The sequence below is a fragment of the Oryzias latipes genome, chromosome 15, assembly GCF_002234675.1.
Source record: "Oryzias latipes chromosome 15, ASM223467v1".
In the NCBI taxonomy this organism is placed as follows: Eukaryota; Metazoa; Chordata; class Actinopteri; order Beloniformes; family Adrianichthyidae; genus Oryzias; species Oryzias latipes.
This window is the reverse complement of record NC_019873.2, coordinates 20420271-20440368: the sequence shown is the minus strand read 5'-3', so window position 1 is coordinate 20440368 and position 20098 is coordinate 20420271. Positions and strand designations below refer to the sequence as shown.

The following is a 20098-nucleotide window of genomic DNA, read 5'->3' as shown; positions in this document are numbered from 1 at the left end:
GTGTTTTCTACAGAAAGCTTTGCTGTAAAAACATGCATTTTTGTTGAGAGATAAGTTTAGTTTATTCATATTGTAATCTAAACCAGGTCTAAAAAGTTGGCATGGAGGAACTGAAATCATCCATAATATACTGGATCTTTCAAAGTACAGGACTATTGATGCTGGTGCTTTCTACCATCCAAAGACCTGGTTCTCTCATTAATAACTTCTGCGTACAAAGTCAATTAAATACAGTTATCTTTTTTTTAACAATTTTTTCTTTCATTTCTTTGAGAATCTTCACATGATGGAAACTCAGTTTATCCCACACAGTTTTATATCATTCATGCATTGAAACAACTCAGGCATCTCTTTTGTCTTGTTTGATTAAAAAAAAAAAAAAATATGTATAATATTTTGTTGGCTTGCTTCCAGACACATGTACCGTAACTCCAGTCAAGCGAGAAATCAATCACTGTAGCTCATCATAGCTTCCAAAGCAAAATGTTTGTCTTTTTTTTTTTCCAACAGAGATATGGGACTTAAAGTGCAATGCCTGCTTGTTTAAATCATAGTGGGAACTTTTCAATGAACGGTTCATTTGTTCTCTGTGTGCCTTAGATGGTTCATTTTGGGTTGTTCTTGTATTACACAGTGTATTATATTAAATCAAACAATGATTCAAACAAGATTCAGTGGGATTTTGCATTGTTGTGCTGCACTATGAGGGTGAAAGCTGGGACACGCTTCAATGCCTGGCAACCCTTTGCAACTTCAATTAGTTATTGAGGTTAGATGATTCAATTTTAATGTAGATCTGTGTGTGCACATGCTTGTGTGTTGGTCCCACCTGCACATTAAGCAAATACAAAGGGTTCAGTAGAACAAATGTACATTTTTGTTGTCCATCCATCCCTTTTCAGTAGCTGACTTATCCCAGTTGGGGTCACAATGTTGCTGGAGCTAACAGTGCAACTATTGGGTAAAGGCATGATACACCCCGAACAGGTCGCCAGTCTGCTGCAAGTTCTCACACACACTTGCTCACTCACATGCACATCAATTGGCAATTTATAATCATTTTTGTCATATTTTTCCATTCAGGTGGACAGGCAATAAGGCTTGACAGAAGATGCAACGAGGGAGGCGGCTCGTCAGATGGATCGGGACAGCAATGGCAATCCTCTCGTTGCTTAGTCACAGTCGGGGCCAGGATGTCAAAGGTACGAGCAACAGGCCCGAGGCCAATCACCCTCAGGCCTTTTCCTTTCTGTTAACAGCACTTTTAGAGGAAGCGTCTCTTAAAGGAATTGCTGCATGGTGGAAGAGGATTATTTTTATGTTACCAGAAGCCCATGCAGTTGACACTAAAGTAAATATACATATATGCTAAGCCGTCAGAGTTTCCACTTGCTTCCTTGGAGTAGAGTTTGACTGTGTTGACTAAGTTCAACTTGAAGAAGACCAAAGAGACGAGCGTTTGCTCAGAAATGCTGTCAGCATTGGGCAAAAGTTTACAGTATGAATACCTTTGCTTTCACAGCAATCCTACTCTCCTCCTTGCATTTACATTTGCATAAATCTTCATTTAAAAACATGATTCAAACCCAACTTTTGTCCGTCACAGTCGAGTGACCTCACTAACTGGATCCTTTTTGTAGAGTGAAAATCCCAGCATTCATAGTCTTAACTTGGTAAATTTGAAGCTGGTGCCAATTAAAGTAAAGACCCAGCGTTGTTGGGCTGCTCTTATTTTATATTTTTTAAAACATCTTTTTGACAAAAGCCTGGATACACTTGGAGATACAAAATGCATGTTGCAATTTTGAATTTTTTTTTAAATATTGCATACTTTCTGGTAAATTCTGTTTGATGAAAAGAACCACCCATTCAACTCAAACCAATTTGCATGCTTTACCTTTTAAGCTTTACCTACTTCTGTTGGTTCTTAGATGGGTTTTTAGGCATTTGAAAAAAAAAGAAAAAACCTTTTTTAAATGAGTAGCCTACCTATCTAGCACATTACATGATTCTATAAGTGTATTTAAATGTATTTTGGTTTATTTCCTGAATTTTCAAGCTTCTCTGTCCCAAAACTAATAACTGGCAGAAATCTTTATGACTCCTTGATTGGTTGCCCAACTTATAAAAAAAAAAGTTTTTTCCCAACTTGTCCTTTTTACTTGACCGTTTAAATAGATTACGAAAGCCTAAGAAATGTTAAAACAAGATTGCTTCAATGGATATTAACTCCTAATGTCCTTTTCATTAATACTATTGTTCACAAGAGCCTCATGATGGTACAACTTCACAAATGTTTTTAATGACCTTGATATTAAACCAATTCTGATTCATAGTTCGGTTTTCCTTTTTTTTTTTTTTTAATTATTCCCAACATCTAATCAGCTACTTTTAATCAGTTTCTTTTTAAAAACAGAAACAGAAAGCAGTATGTGTGAACATTTCGAGAAAAAATATAACCAATATATTTTGTTGCTGGATTTGAAATGAAGTTAAAAAATTAGGCTGAAGTACCAAATACTGCAGTTCCTCAAATAACCAATGGAGCCAGATTTCATTGCCTTTTTGACAGCAAATTACTTAAAGAAAGACTTTACATTAAAATGATAAAAAAAAATTATATTGCTTTAAATTAGCATTTAGTGATTAGCTTGGATTTTTTTAGAGTTCAACTTTAGACATTAGTGAGGCAGTGGGGGGCGTTTGTTTGGCAGGTGAGACGACCAAAAGGTAGACCCGCAAAACCCTCCTCTTGTTTCGTCCCTCCAGTCAACTTCAAGTCTCACTTCCACAGTTTAGAATTCTATCTCTACTTAACAAAAATGGTGTTGTATAACTATCCACACTTGCACTTATGTTGTATCAACATAAATTTATATTCACATTTTCTGCATTTACATTATTTTCTACCAAGTGCATCTCTTCAGTTTTTCTTGTTGCTCAGTGACCTTGTCATAAGGCTATAATGTTGCCAATTATGGATTTGGCTATAGCCTTTAATTTAATTGGTTAAAGAAAGAAGTGATTCTAAATCCTGCAAATGATATCTCAAAGGATCACAGAGTAACAGAAAATAACACTCAGATGGCCAGAGCAGTGGATGTAACATCTTATATCTGCAACTGGATGTTGTGTTTGCTGCCGTATTTACTGAGTGTCAGCGAGGGAGGATGAGATTATAGCAAAGCTTTATCTTCTCACTAATAAATCTTGTTAATCTGTTCAATTTGAGGTGTCCTAATATTTTTACCCTTTTGTTGTTGTTGTTTTTAAATATATTTATTTTTTTAGTTTTCAGTCTAAAGTTTCTGTATAGCCTCTCAGTATTTTTTATTTTTGTAAAGTGCATAGCCATATAATTATAAGGCATATTTTGAATTTTAAAGCCTTAACGAAATAAGATGTGAGTTAAGATTTGAGTTGTTAACAACTCATCAACCTGATGATCAGAAAAAAATAAAAATGATTAATAGACCTGCTGAAAATTTTCCACAAAAAAGGAAAGTCATATTTCTTAAATGTCAGATTCTACATTCAAAAATGCAGCAAGCACAAACCATACAGAGAACTGCATCCTCAATACCAAAACCCCAAAATTGTCTTTTGTGCAGCACATCTATTCACTGAGGAATGTTGGTCATGCCTGAGGTTCAAAAGCAAAATGAAATAAAAATAAAAGTAATGCAACAAAAGGATGTAGCATACCACCACCAGGTTTATGATATTGTAGAAACAGTGTGATGCAAAAAACACTAAGCCGCATGCTGAGTGACTCTCTCCAGCTGCAGAATTATAACAGTGCAAGATTTTTTTTTCTAGAAATGTTTGAAATCAAAAAAGATTTTGAAAACAGAGCTGAAAACAGTAAAAAAAAAAAAAACGTGCCTCCACACTGCGAGCTGCAGCAGCTTTTTACCTGTTCATAATGTGTCCACGTTATGAGATTTTCCTGCAAGACCTCTGTTAAATCCCAAAATGTGAAAAGATTTTGTTTATAGTAGTCTAGCTCCTTGCATGACATCTGTTGTGATGAGTAATCATGCCATCAGGAGCATTGCTTACATGGGGGGGCAGCTGAAGAAGAACGGAACAAAACTAATGCCTGAAAGAAGACCCTTAAAATCCCTGATGAGTTGAAGGGACGGAGGACAAAAGAGAACGCTCAAGTTATTTCCTACCTCTGTTATCAAGAGCTATGGGAGTTTATGTGTACAAAATTTTATTTTGCTTTTTGGAAAAATAAAAAGAGTGTACAAACATCAAGAATGCAATACTAAGGTGAACTGTTAATTTTGACCTTTTTTTATCATATATTTGAAAAATTGAACAACAAATCTAACCATAATGACATTTGAAATTCTGTAGTTACACTCACTTTATTATGTAAACCTTGTTTGTACTGGGTTGCACGCCCTTTTACCTTCAGAAGTTTAGGTTGTGGTGGAATGAGAGATTGGCATCATGGATAACTGTGTGATGCTATCTTGTTATTATGGATGAAACTCTGAAGAATGTTTCCAGTGCTCTATTGAAACTATGCCACAAAGGATTAACGCATTCATGCAAGGCTGGATTGATCCATGCTTTCATGGTGTTGATGCCAAATTCCGACGCTACCATTTGAATGTTGCAGCCGAAATGCAGACTCATCAGACCAGGGAACGTTTTCCAATCTTCTATTGCCCAATTTTGGTGATCCTTCTGTGAATTGTAGCCTCAGTTTCCTGTTCTTAGCTAACAGGATTGGCACGTGGTGTGGTTTTCTGCTACTGTAGTCCACCTGCCTTAACGTTGACGCCTTGTGCGTTCAGCAATGCTTTTCTGCAGACCTTAGTTGTAACCAGTGAAAATTTGACTTACTGTTACCTTTTTATCAACTGGAACCAGTCTCGGCATTTTCCTCTGATATCTGGCATCAACAAGACATAGATGCCCACAGAACTGGTACTCACTGGATATTTTGTCTTTTTTGGACCATTCTCTGTAAACCCTAGATAGTTGTGTGGAAAATCCCAGTAGATCAGTAGTTTCTGAAATACTCAGACCAGCTGTTCAAAGTCACTTCAATCTTCTCCATTCTGATGTGCGGTTCGAACTGCAGCATGTCTTCATGGCTAAATACATTGAGTTGCTGCCATGTGATTGGCTGATTAGAAATTTGTGTTAACGAGCAGTTGGACAGATGTGGCCAATAAAGTGCTCAGTGACTGTATATGGTGATGTCAGAGAATCATGTCCCATATCTATTTCTAAAATCTTCAGTTAGACCTCCTCAAAAGGTGCTGCTGGTTCCTCTGTGCCACCAACAGTGGCATCCTGACCTACTGCACACTGATGCTTGCTTGCTGCACACGGGTGAACAGGAAGAATCTGCAGAGCAGGATAAGAACGGCAGAAAGGGCAACAGGGACAAAGTTAGTTTTGAGTCACACAAGAAGAACTATCAACGAGGCCCCACAATAAATGAATAAGGATTGTCTGTCAGGCCGGACACTGGGAGCATTGGTCTACAGGGAGTGAAGTGGGTGGACTGCCTACCCCACATTAGATAAAACACAAAAGCTACAGAATACATCAATAAAAGGAACATTTGCAGCCTTTATTCATTACTTTCAACAATCTAGCCACAGGGGTTGCAAGCCAGTTGCCTCTGTGCCGGTCCCAAGCCCGGATAAATAGAGAGGGTTGCGTCAGGAAGGGCATCCGGCGTAAAAATTGCCAAAATAACCATGCGAATCATCCACAACACTTTAGACATACCGGATCGGTCGAGGCCCGGGTTAACAACGACCGCCACCGATGCTGTTAACCTACAGGGTGTCGGTGGAAATTTGACTACTGTTGGTCGAAGAAAGAGGGGAGGCAGAAGGGCCCGTGGCCAGAGAGAGAAGGGAAAAGGCAGGAACATAGGTTTGAGAATAGGGACTCTTAACGTTGGCACAATGACAGGGAAAGGCAGAGAGCTGGCAGACATGATGGAGAGAAGGAAGGTAGATGTACTGTGTGTGCAGGAGACAAGGTGGAAGGGCAGCAAGGCACGTAGTATTGGAGGAGGATACAAACTGTTCTATCATGGTGTTGATAGGAAGAGAAACGGGGTAGGAGTGATTCTGAAGGGGGAGTTTGTAAACAGTGTTCTAGAGGTGAAAAGAGTCTCAGACAGGATGATGAGCTTAAAGTTAGAAATCGAAGGGGTGATGGTGAATGTAGTCAGTGGGTATGCGCCACAGGTTGGCTGTGAGCTAGAAGTGAAGGAGAGATTCTGGAGTGAGTTGGATGAGGTCATACAGAGTTTCCCCAGAGGAGAGAGAGTTGTTATTGGAGCAGACTTTAATGGGCATGTTGGTGAGGGCAACAGAGGTGATGAGGAGGTGATGGGCAGGTTTGGTGTGAAGGAAAGGAATCTGGAGGGACAGATGGTGGTGGACTTTGCAAAGAGGATGGAAATGGCTGTAGTCAACACTTACTTCCAGAAGAGAGAGGAACATAGAGTGACATACAGAAGTGGAGGTAGGAGTACCCAGGTGGACTACATCCTATGTAGACGAGGTCATTTGAGAGAGGTTATTGACTGCAAAGTGGTGGTAGGAGAGAGTGTAGCCAGACAGCACCGCATGGTGGTGTGTAAGATGACTCTGGAGGTCAGGAAGAAGAAGAGAGGGAAAACAGAAAAGAAGACCAAGTGGTGGAAGCTACAGAATGAAGAAACTTGTGAGGAATTTAGGCAGAAGTTGAGACAGGTCCTGGGTGGTCAGGATGAGCTTCCAGATGACTGGGAAACTACAGCAGAAACTATCAGGGAAACAGGTAGGAAGGTGCTAGGTGTGTCATCCGGAAAGAGGAAAGACGGTAAAGAGACTTGGTGGTGGAATGAGGAAGTACAGGAATGCGTCCAGAGGAAGAGGTTGGCTAAAAGGAAGTGGGATGTAGAAAGGACTGAGGAAGGTAGACATGAGTACAAGGAAGCGCAGCGTAGAGTGAAGAGAGAGGTGGCAAAGGCCAAACAGAAGGCTTACGATGAGCTATATGACAGGTTAGACACAAAGGAAGGAGAGAAGGACTTGTACAGGCTAGCCAGACAGAGAGACAGAGATGGGAAGGACGTGCAACAGATAAGGGTGATTAAGGACAGAGATGGAAAGGTGCTAACAACCCAAGAGAGTGTACAGAAAAGATGGAAGGAGTATTTTGAGGAGCTGATGAACGAGGAAAATGACAGGGAAAGAAGGGAGGAAGATGTGGTTGTTGTGGAGCAGGAAGTAGCAGAGATTGGAAAGGATGAGGTTAGGAAGGCTCTGAAAAGGATGAAGAGCGGAAAGGCCGTTGGTCCTGATGACGTACCTGTGGAGGTATGGAAGTGCCTAGGAGAGACAGCAGTGGAATTTCTAACAAGGTTGTTCAATAGGATTTTAGAGAGTGAGAAGATGCCTGAGGAATGGAGGAGAAGCGTTCTGGTTCCGATCTTTAAGAACAAGGGTGACACGCAGAACTGCAGCAACTATAGAGGAATAAAGTTGATGAGCCACACAATGAAGCTGTGGGAAAGAGTAGTGGAAGCCAGGCTTAGGAAGAAGGTGGAGATTTGTGAGCAGCAGTATGGTTTCATGCCCCGTAAGAGCACCACTGATGCCATTTTTGCTTTGAGAATGTTGATGGAAAAGTACAGAGAAGGTCAGAAGGAGCTGCATTGTGTGTTCGTAGATTTAGAGAAGGCGTATGACAGGGTGCCGAGGGAGGAGCTGTGGTACTGTATGAGGTCGTCTGGAGTGGCAGAGAAGTATGTCAGAGTAGTTCAGGACATGTATGAGAGAAGTATGACGGTGGTGAGATGTGCTGTAGGTCAGACAGAGGAGTTCAAGGTGGAGGTGGGACTACACCAAGGATCAGCTTTGAGTCCTTTTTTGTTTGCTATGCTGATGGACAGGCTGACAGATGAGGTAAGACAGGAATCTCCCTGGACAATGATGTTTGCGGATGACATTGTAATTTGCAGTGAGAGTAGAGAGCAGGTGGAGGAACAGCTAGAGAGGTGGAGGTTTGCTCTGGAAAGAAGAGGCATGAAGGTCAGTCGTAGTAAGACAGAATACATGTGTCTGAACGAGAGGGATCAAGGTAGAAGCGTTAGGTTACAGGGGGCTGAGGTGAAGAAGGTGCAGGAGTTTAAGTACTTGGGGTCAACAGTTCAGTGTGATGGGGAGTGTGGAAAAGAGGTGAAGAGGCGAGTGCAGGCAGGTTGGAGCGGTTGGAGGAAAGTGTCAGGAGTGTTGTGTGACAGAAGAGTGCCAGCAAGACTCAAAGGAAAGGTGTACAAGACAGTGGTGAGACCAGCTCTGCTCTATGGGTTAGAGACGGTAGCAGTGAGACAGAGACAAGAGGCTGAGATGGAGGTAGCGGAGATGAAGATGTTGAGGTTCTCCTTAGGAGTGACCAGGTTAGACAGGATAAGGAACGAGTACATCAGAGGGACGGCTCATGTTGCCTGTGTTAGCGACAAAGTCAGAGAAGCCAGACTGAGATGGTTTGGACATGTTCAGAGGAGGGACAGTGGATACATTGGTAGAAGGATGTTGGAGATGGAGCTGCCTGGCAGGAGGGCAAGAGGACGGCCAAAGAGGAGATATATGGATGTCTTAACAGAGGACATGAAGTTGGCTAATGTTAGGGCAGAAGATGTCCATGATAGAGTGAGGTGGAAAAGGATGATTCGCTGTGGCGACCCCTGATGGGAAAAGCCGAAAGAGAAAGAAGAATTCATTACTTTCAACACATACTTAAAAAAAAAAATTCATCACTTTTTGATTGTTTTTGTGGTCAAGGCTATGTTGTTTCATTTTTAATAAAACAGCAATATAACTGAATTTAATAGTCTGCACTCTGAATCTGTGAGGAGACAATTTTAAGTATTAAACCAAACTGAGTTGTCTTTCTGTGTTTGCTTGTGAGGAGCTCTGGCTTCCTCCTACACTCCCAAAACCTTCACGTTTGGTCAGAATGTGACTTTAAATCGACTCAGTTTGGGTGGTAATGCTGCTTGTTTCATTTATTTCTAAGTGGTCCAGCGGTTGTCTGTTAACCTTTAGGAGGATCTCTGGCTTCACCTTCTAACCCTTCAAAAAAAGAAAACCAAAAAAACACTGGTTTTGTTTTTTTGCCCATTTTAAAATAAAAAAAATAAAAAAAATCCTGCATTGTCATTGAAATTCATTCATTCGTTTTTTTTTGCTGGGTAAAGAATGTGTTTATCCTTAGACATTTCATTTCATTCTTTGCTGTATATTTTCTGCTCTTTTAATGAGATATTTTTGACCCACAGTCTTAAAGTCTATGAATTTCCATCTATTGTTGTGTGACTTTAACAAAGATTAAACTGTAGACCAACACACAGCAGATGAATGAATGATGTCTTTGGCTTCCAATCCCTCCTTTTTATTTGCTAATGATCAAAAATTGTAAGCTTTTTTTTATTGTTTTTAAATTGTCCACATCCATTTGAGTTTATTGTGGACCTCCAACCGTTTTTTATTTTATTTTTTTTTACCTTGTTTTACTTTAGTTTCATTTGCAAACATTTTACTGTCAATAAAAACCTCTTTAAAAGTCTTTTTTTTCAGCCTACTGTTACTGCCTGTGTTTTTTTATTGACTGACTTGTAATTGTTTGAAAAAAATCAAAATTAATAAAAAAATATATTGATCAGATTATGAAAAGGGGAAGTAGTGGATATAATAACATAGATTTTAATCTTTAACTAAGAAACTAAACCATTTCAAGATGTATTGTCAGATAAAAATGAGAAAAATTAGTTTGACACAAAAGACATCGCAAAAAATTACATAAAAGTTCAAATTGAAATACACAAATATAATATATATATATTAGAAAAAACTGTTATTAAAACTAACACTTTATTTAAGTCTTTTATATAGTCATCCCCACACATTAAATTCATTATACTAACACATATTTGCTTAACACATAATTAGATAATAATGTAGGGGCATCTGCCACAAACTCAGATTTTAGTGTTTCTCTGGCTCTCATTTTCTTTCCTTTCCCATCTGTACATCCATTCTGACCCACAATTGTTTGTCTATTTTTGGGATTGTCTGATTAGGGGCCAGATGTGCAGACAGTGTGGCAGCAGCGGAGGTCTGTGAATTGTGAAAGCAGCGGAGTGACGAGGGGGAAGGGGTTTTAATCTGCTCTCCACTAAACTGTAATCAGCCTTCAGGCTGCACAAGGATGGATGGGGGGGGACTCTTGGTGAGACAGGGCCCCTTGCTGCCCATGAGTCTGTACCAGCAGTCCCACCTTGAAGCTCAGTTCGTTAGTGTGTGTGTACTGAACTGTGCACTTGGAATGTGATTGCAACCTTTGCCCAGCTGTCTGTCTGGTTAACCTCACAAAAGAGACAACGACATGAGTTCAAAGGGGAGTGGAGTGTTTGGAGGACACTCTGTCTAAGGCTCCACCAGAAAACCATTATCAGTTTCTAATAATTTGCACAGTGCTGCAGGCATTCGTTGCTTTGCCCACCTGTCACTCATCTACATGCTGTTTCTCCCCTGTTTCTTTTCATTTCATACATGAGCACATTTGGCTGTATTCAAAATTAGGACTTTGCCCTCACTTTCTAATAGAGCACAAACCAAAATGCTGTTGTCTACAAAAGCTTTTGAATGGAGAGAAATCCAGAAGGAATCAGATACCCTCGAGTATGAAAATAAACAGTCTCCACATTGATTAATTCATTTTCCCATGTTGACTTGCAATCTACCCCATCCTAGAATTGTAAATTGCTGTTTTTTTTCTTTCTCGTTTAGGGGCTGTCCTTCAGTTTAGGCAAAGATCCCACTCAGAATCCAAACTATCTTTTGTAAGAGGTTGTATTCTGACATTTGATGCAACTCCTAATTCTGTGGCACAGTTCTACATAAGCATTGTTAGAACATTCTTTTTTTATTCCACAGCCATCCAGAGAAAGCTAATAAATAAATGTACACATCTTGTAAAATGTATTGATGTCAAAGTACCGTATTTTCCGGACTATAAGTCGCCCTTTTTTTCATAGTTTGGCAAGGGGTGCGACTTATACTCCGCAGCGACTTATATTAGAAATAAATTGAAATAAATACATTGTTAACCCTCCTGTTATGTTCATTTGTGAGGAACAGAGATGATGTTCCTGGGTCAATTTGATGTATGAGGTATGTTAAGTGTTAAAAGTATGTTAAGTGACTCAGAGAATCAGCAAACCTTTTTTTACAGTAAGATCTTGAAGGCTAACAACATAATGTTCTATTTTCCAATGATTTCATAGATTCAGAAATGCAATAAAAATGACAACTGTTTCTACAAAAACAGGATGAAAACAGAGTATTAGTTGGCCAATGATGCTTCATGAATGGAATAAATAAATTAGTTTGCGAAAAAATTACTGTGAAATTATTATATAAACAGTCTGCTATGATTGTGTCATATGAGGTTGTGAAAGTTAAAATGCGACTTATAGTCCAGTGCGACTTATCTGTGTTTTTTTCTACTTTATAATGCATTTTTGGGCTGGTGCGACTTATACTCCGGTGCGACTTATAGTCCGGAAAATACGGTAAATAGGCTGAAGCAAATTGTTCCAAGTTTATGTATTATTATTTGTCTTAAAAAAGAAATAAATACGAAAACTTTTTAAAAGTATGCAATGCTATACTTATGCCTGACGAGGTGTCCATTATCAGAAAATTTTGGACGACGGGACGTGGAGGCTTAACTGTCGGATGCGAAGTCTATTAATTTCTGAAAATGGAGACCTCGACAAGCAATATCTCGCCTATCCAGCTCCGTTATGAAATAAATGAATATTAAATCAAATATTAGTACTTTAATCTTTTTATCTTTCATGTGTAAACTGTCCTTGCTCTTCTGCTGCTGTATGAAGACTAACCAGCAGATGAAAGTGCTACATATGCTAAAAGTCTTCTTAAGTGATGTAAAGCTTTATTTCAAAGGGAAATTTCACTTCTTAGCACCCATTGTTGTCCAGATGATGAAACAAAGGTTTGTTCACAAACAATTAAGTCCACAAGTTGGTTCCTAGATCTCTTTTATTGCAAGAAATACCCACCATTTTATTTGATCTTTTTTTTTTCATTAATTAATAATACAATTATTTAAAAAAAATAGATTTACTCCCATGGATCTACTCTTAAGCAAAAAGGGTAAGCAATTCAGAAAAGACAGAGAATGATACAGATACTGGCATGTCCAATATATAGCCATTTGAAAGACAGAGATATGTCCGCCAATGTTTTGAGTTTTTGTCTTGGTTACCAACTGGCATTTAGGCCAGTACAATCAGGCTATTTGACCAAAGCTTCTTTTTTTAGGTGTCCATTATCACTTTTTAATGGACACCCTGCAGCCAATCAGAATTCAGTATTTACCTGGACCATGCTACACTGGTGAGTGGCATCCTGAACTTCTACTTTTGTGTGTTGTTTTGTTTATTGTTGTTTTTTCTGCTTGCAGCATCCTTTTGGATCCGTTTCCTCCACGTAGTGTGATCCAAAAAGCCACAAATGTACCTTTGCAACCGTACAATATTTTTTATGTCAGAAAACTGTGTGACAGGTTTGTGCTAATCTTGCCCAGGCTGAGGTAGCTCTCACTAGCAAAATACTTATCTTAAGGGCAACAGCAAAAACATTGAAAATGTTGACAGGAAAGCAAATATTGCAGTGCAAACTATTGGGATGCAGAAGACAAGTAAGAGTTGTAAGTAAGCTTTATCGACATCTACGTGTGTTACAGTGTGCTGCTTTGCCTGTAGCCAAGATCTCAGCTCTACTTTTGCTAAACCGTTGTGCAACACTGGCATCACTTTTATGTCCTGGATATTCGAGTGTTAACAAAAACTGAACAATATAAACAAAACAACGGGATTTTATATTGCATGTCAATTGTAACAGTGGAACTGCAGCATTCACATCTTACCCTTACACATGAATAACCTCAGCCTTCCTTACAATAGCTGCTCATCTATTTTGACTTGCTGCCTACTCATAAGCAAGCATTATCTGGCAGCACGTGCCCCTGGACAGCAGTCTTGTGCCAAGCACTATTGGATCTTCCCCAAAACACCTCCCTGTCATACTGAGAATGGATGAATGCAAAACCAACTCCATTAATCACACTGGTTTGCCCTGTCTCTGCTTTTCTCTGCAGCTGTCTGCCACCGCAGGAATTAGTCATAATTCCAACCTCCAGTATTTATTTTTTTCTTCATTTCCTCATTGTTTTTGGAATTATTTAAAGAACAGAGGTCAGTAAACGTCTCTGATAATACTCCCCAAGGTGGACTACTTGATATGTTTACCAAGAGGAACATTTTTTTTTAATGTCTATATCCAAAATCCCTCACTGGGGCATTTGCAATTTTATGGTAACACAATTCCAAAATTTAGTGCCCTGGAAATTTCCCAGAAGTCTACAAAAAAACATTTTTTTCTGTGCATTGGTGTTCACTAGATTTGCATATAGAACAATGTGCATTGTGTTTGAACAATTTGTGATTTGAAAAAAGTTTATTCAAATGTATTTTTATAAATGATCCATTTTTTATCTTTAGAACCCAGTGACTTCATAAATAATCTTTGTAAAGTTTTTTATATTTATTAGTTTTTTTAATTTACGAAAACAGGTAATATATGATGTTTAAAACATATATGTATATCCTGTTGCAGTCACACCTGGGTACCATTTGAAAATTTAACCCCCACTCCAATCCAACCCCTCAATGCTGAGTGTACGACAGGGACTCACTGGGTCCCATTTTGACTTGACTTGATTCTAGATAGTAAAAAAAAAAATAATGACAAAAATGAAATACAAAAAAATAAATACTCTATGGATGTTAAAAAGACAACATTAAAGGTGGGTGTTTATAGGAGCCAAGGTTTTACCATGAGCCGCTCAGCCGCAACAGTTTATCTGGTTGAGTTAAATTACTATTTTTTTTATTAAAATTGAATAGAAAAAGCTGATGTCATGATGCTTTAGGAATACCCCAAAGCCAGACAACACAAGATGAAACACAATGTTTTGCAGCCATACTTTTATTGTTTACAGGTGATTCAGTAGCCCTAGGGTGGCAATAATATTTTGAAGCAGGTTGTTTCATGGTTGTAGCTGAACAGTAAACTCTTAGATTTATTCTCTTACTTTCCAATTCTCTGTATATCAGATGTATTGGTTTGGATGTGAATTTCTTTTTTTCTTGCACAAGTTTCCTCCAGTTAATTAAAGGTCTATTTTTTATAACCAATACTTTGTCAAGTGAAGCAGTAATCTTTTCATAATTGAAAATTCACTGCTTCAAGCAACAATGTTCAGTTGATTACTGAAATTATCTATCTAGTTTGGTGATTATTTCCCAAGGGGAGAACTGAAAGTTTTTGATTGTTTTTTGAAATTTGGGACTCTGCAGTGTATTTAATATGACGCCATCTAAAAGAAGACTTCCACACAACATCAAAAAATTATTCATTCATTCATTCATCTTCTTGACCGTTTATTCCCTTTCCGGGTCACGGGGTTGCCGGAGCCTATCCCGGCCACTTGGGCGTAGGCAAGGGATACCCTGGACTGGTCGCCAGTCTGTCGCAGGGTAGAATATCCTCAATCACACACCCATTCACAGTCACACTCACACCTATGGACAATTTAGAGTTGCCAATTAACCTATGAAGCATGTTTTTGGACGGTGGGAGGAAGCCGGAGATCCCGGAGAAAACCCACGCATGCATGGGGAGAACATGCAAACTCCACACAGAAAGGTCCCCCATTGATGTTGTGTTTTTCATGTCCCCCAGCCGGGACTTGAACCGGGGGCCTTCTTGCTGTGAGGCAAGAGCGCTAACCACTGCGCCACCGTGCAGAGAATCTTATTTTCTCGGGATCCTATATTTATAATAGATATTTTAAAGTAGATTATGAAGTCCTTTCTGACACATTTTTTATTGGTTTTCATAGTTGTTTTTTTTTTTTTTTTTAACATTCCTCAACACTCCTCATGCTGCATGTTTTTTTGTTTCCCCACATCAACAATAATTAGGCCTCTTCATGGCTTGGTAATGAGCTGCGTCAGGTGTGTTTGGGTACAGGAGCACAGAAAACATAGGACATGAGTGGGACATTGGGTCCTGGGATTGAAAAACATTCAGTTATAGTGTCAACTCTGTATGAGCCTCTGTCTAGGTCAGGCAATGTTCCTTTTGCTTCATAAAGCTGTTTCTTAAATGATTTCCAGGTGTGGTAACTCTAGGTGGATGCATGGAATGTATCTGCAATTTGGTTGTAATATTTGTTCCCTTTGTTTTTTAGATTCTAATGTTGCCTAATTTAATGTATTTTGATTTAATCAGACACTTCATATGCTTTGAATGCGACATTTAATAAATAAACTCAGTGTTTACTAGTTAGACTGTCATAATAGCCCTAAATATTGATTGGAGACATGTGTTTCCCAGAGCCACTAAACAATATTCCAGCCTCACGATGGGTGTTTGTTTTAAAAAATGCAAAGCTCAGTAGGTGTAGACACCGTTCTGCATTCCTCCTGCTAAGATGCATGATCAACTGTATCCCTTTTGTAGCTTCCCACTTTTCTTCTTAGTGTTATTTTCAACTGCTTAACAGTTTCAAACTGGATCAAATATCCTGAGAAGATTGGGAACAGCTCATCTAATATTTATACTTTTATTTATATCTGCTTTTTTCCTATACCTCAACATACCTCTTATACTCAGAACATGGAGGGGGGATATGTGCAATATTGCATGCATAACTAGTTAAACAATACTTAAGCATCAGAATATCTTCTCCTAGTCACATTAGATTTTTTAGGGTTATTTATTCAAACCTCTCACTTCACATTTGTACTTTGATAAAAAGAAACAATGTATTTGTGGACATATTGCTTTATGTTATGTGGCAACAAATAGATCGCAACATAATATTCATGTATTGTTTAAATTTGTACGCCTTTAGGTGAAACGTGTTACCCCTGATCACAGTGTAGAACCAATGTCCCTGCAAAGGAAGATGCCAACCATGTCTGTACTTGATTCCTAATTTTCACTTCGTCTCAGCTCTTATCATTTCAGATTTTTGTTTCAACTTTACACACATAGACCTGCTGGCACACCCTCACATACGTGTGCGAGACGAAGCCATGTCAACCTAAAAACTGCACACACACGTTCTAGATGAGCACACAAAGGCTGAACAAACAAAACACACCATCTGTGATTCCTTTAAAAAGCTTCTCTAAATAAGTGCAAGTAACGTTCATACCTTACACATGCATACAGGCACACACTTCTACTTCAAAAAGAATACATTTTCTCAGAGCTGACTTGCATACTTAGTTTTATGTTGCCTGTTGTTTATGACTCAGAGAGCAAGGTGTGACCCACTTGCTCTGTTCATCCTGTTGCTATTAAAGGAGAATGCTTCCCCGGCATGATGGGTAGTTTTTTTGTTGTTGTTTTCAACCAACACAGCTAAAGATTTAACAATGCATAAACCTTAGGCATTAGCTTTGTAACAAGGTTAGAGATGTCCTTTTTCTGTTATAATAAAGTTTGTAAGGCTTATTTAATTGTTTGTGGTTTTGGACGTCAAGTGCCATCACTGGATTGTTTCAAATATAACGATGGGTAGTTTTGAATCAAATTAAACATGTAACATAAAAAGGTTGTCAAACGCATATTTATGATATATAAATAAATATAATGAATCTTTTCTCACCCTGGTTTCTCACTTGCGGAGGGTGGTAGGGGACCCAAACCTTGAGCTTGAGGGTACTGTGCAGTATCTTTGCTGTTCCCAGCACTTCACTTTTTTCCTCTGTTCTATATCCATAGCTACAATGTCTGGTTGGTTCCCCATTACCACCCTGTCGGTCTGTATCTGGAAGTCCCCCAGGATCTTTTCTCTTTCATTCTCTACCACGTTTGGAGGTGTTTCCCACTTTGACTTTGGGGTTTTACAGTCCATATTCCACACACATATTCCTGAATTCTATGATTTCAATGAATTCCAGTCACTTGGTTGTGTCGTTCCATGTATGCTTTCCTTGCCAGCATCTCCCTGCATTAATGTGCTTTATTGTCTCAGGTGCCTCTTTGCTCATCCTCCAGCTTGGGTCTTGACTGGTGTAGTCAATCTGGGTCTCTATTGCTCTGGTGCTCAGGGCTTGTTCCTGTTCTGCCAGTATCAGTGCTTATGTGCTGTCCTTTAGGCCACACCTTTCTATCTATATGATAGGACCTTTTGATCATTTCAGTTATGGTTCTGTGGTACATCTCATGCAGGGACTCTCATGAACATCTCTCCTCCAGTACTGTATCCTCTGTTCACCATTGCCTAAAGCATTCTCTGAGCATATCGTTGGTTGGGGTCTTGTGCTTGATGTTCTCATGGATCTTGGATGTTTCATCCTCAGTTGTGGCTCTTAGGCTCACTAATCTTCAGCCTCCTTTGGTGAGAAGCTTTCATGTCTTAACATCTGTGGTCTGTAGGTTTTCCTTTGGCCACTTTATTTTTCCTGGAGGGTATCTAATCACTGGTGTAGCTGTTCATTACCTAGGTCTTGTTCTTGCCATTGAGCTGGCTTCTTACGACTTGCCTTAATCATTGAATATACATAAGAATCTTTAATAAGTGCACAAACATGTCAAAAGCTAGATCATAATCCAATTTTTTTGTAATAGTCAAGTACCTAAAAAACACATTGGTGAAGACTTATGTGAAGACCTATGGCCATGGGTTTAACAAGTAACCTTTCCACTTTTTGGCACCAGGTAACAAGTGCATAGTTACACAACAAGAGTAGACAACAGGAGGTGGGTGTGAAACACTAGAGCATTGACAGCTGGTGTTGTCTCATTCTTCCCATCTCTGATTACATGTAACGTCAGATGACACCACCTGGCAGCAAGCTGCTTGTAATTCTAGATATTATGAGACAGTGTCATTACAAAAAAAAATGTTTTCTATGAAAGGCTTTTTAATTTGCCTCTTTTAAGAATACCAAATCATTTACTGACAGGCTGTATTTTGTATTTTTTAATTATATTTGTCTTGCACTTCATTGCTTTTACCACAGCCAGATTCAAATGAGCAGCTTTGACAGTGAAAAAGTAGTCTACTTATCATCTGTGCATAGACTGGGATGTTCATTAACATTCACCATTATTCCTAAGGTCTTCGGTATTTTTAACCTAAACAACTTCTTTTTACCTTTTTATTGTCTTCTGTCTGTAAAATAATGTCTTTCTCTTCCTCTTACTATCAATGTACCTGTTCTTTAACAGTTTTGTGCTTTCTTTTCTTTTTTCTTCCATGCTTCTGCTCTTAACTCTGGCTAAACTAACCTCTGACTCCTACAGACTGGCAGTATGAGGGTAAGAGGTCAAACATCTGGTGTCTGTTTTTCCTTTTGTATTGCTACCTCTATGTGTTTAGTTGTTTTCTTCGCTTTTTCCTCCCTGTTGAAAGTCAATCAGTCGCATACTTGAAATACATCAGCTTCATGGCCAGTTGCTCTGCGGTACCCATTTCTCACGAGACTCTCTGTCACGTGTCCTCCTTTACACCTCCCTCATCTCCTCCATCTGCTGTTGTCTGTCAAACTGTCATTACCTGTGTCCCATGTGTTCATACCATCCCGCTGCTGTGACCTCCATCTGTGAAGCTGTGCTCACCTGTGGTCCCACTCATGATGTCTTGCCGAGCACCCCGTTTGTCTTGTTACAAAATCATGAAGTCAGTTTGTGCTGCTGTTTTTGGCATTGCAGTAATACTTTTGCAAAGACAGAAAAAAAAGGAAGGCCTTTGACATTTATTTTGTTTTCAAACCAATTACAGTTTAACTGTGTCTTTTTTTGCCAATATTGTTCTAAAAACACAGTAAGTCACACATACATTGTAAAATTAAATACTTAAATCGTTTAAGTGTTTTTTTTCTGTCAAAACTGGTTTACATTATAAATGATACCTATAATTTGTAATGTAATGTCAGGAACTGTTTTTTAGGTATGCACTTGTAACAATAATTATCACATTACCACTGTGCCAGCTGAAACAACGCAATCTAACACAGAAGGGTAAGGGTAGCCCAGAATCCGATGTGGGGAAATGTGAAATTACCTCTAAAATAGAAGTTATGCATACTTTTTATTTCAATTTGATGAGTGTTAATATTCTACACATCAATTTTCCCCAAATGCACATGGGTCATTTTGCATTCCCTTTACATGTGAATGTGGAGGTTTGCATATAGTTTAGACCATCTTGGCTTCTCTGAATCCAAAAACCTGAGCTAAATTTAAGTATTCTAGAAATGTTGGGGTATCATCTGTTACATGTTTATCTCCCTCTGTATTTATGTCAGGGTGGGAATGGATTTTTTTTTAGGGGGGGTAAAACAGATGCCCTTCAGTCACAAACACAATTGCAATTCACCACTTATTACTTGGCTGTTTAAGTCATGTTACTCTCTCTCCTTATTGTTTTCTCCTTCTCTTATCCTCCTTCTTTAAGGTACTCTACTTTTTTGTAATTTACCAACCTGTCTCTGCTGCTGTCAAATAAAATTCAAATGTACTTTTTTTTTAACATGTACTAACGACAATTAACTCTTATTTTAACTCTTCAAACGTTTACACGATCAACATGATCAACTTCACAGTTAAGTGTTGCATAACTGAGCAGAGCAGATTTAGATTGATGGTGTAACCAATTCCTTACTGTAAGGAGCTGAATATCAGCTGCTTTTCTCCGCTTCAGAATCTGCAGGAATCACATTCATTGTGAAAACAGTTGAATAGTTATGGTAGTGGAAGGAATTCAACACTGGACCTAAAGCTTCAATGTTAAAGGGTTAACTTAAAACAGAGGGAAATCAATTTCAATTAAAAAATGTCTGGATTCCTGCTACTTTTCCGTGCGTCCATTAATGCTCCAACCATTTGTCCTCAACTAGCTGAGGATGTGAAGTCGTTCAGAATTCCATATGCACACACAAGCTGATCCCTGC

At 38.8% G+C, this 20098-nt stretch overlaps 1 protein-coding gene across 8 annotated transcripts in view; it reads left to right on the top strand.

The window, feature by feature from the left end:
- Positions 1–20098, top strand: part of pcdh15 (protocadherin related 15) — a 238136-nt gene that overhangs the window by 90060 nt on the left and 127978 nt on the right. For 7 of the 8 annotated variants that reach the window (XM_023962996.1, XM_023962995.1, XM_023962994.1 and 4 more), the window contains exons 2-3: positions 1084–1202; positions 18450–18464. In XM_023962996.1, coding sequence (XP_023818764.1) covers positions 1112–1202; positions 18450–18464 — 106 coding nt within the window. In that variant the 5' untranslated portion in view covers positions 1084–1111. The remainder of the gene's footprint in view (positions 1–1083; positions 1203–18449; positions 18465–20098) is intronic. The other variant, XM_023962992.1, reaches the window with a different exon arrangement.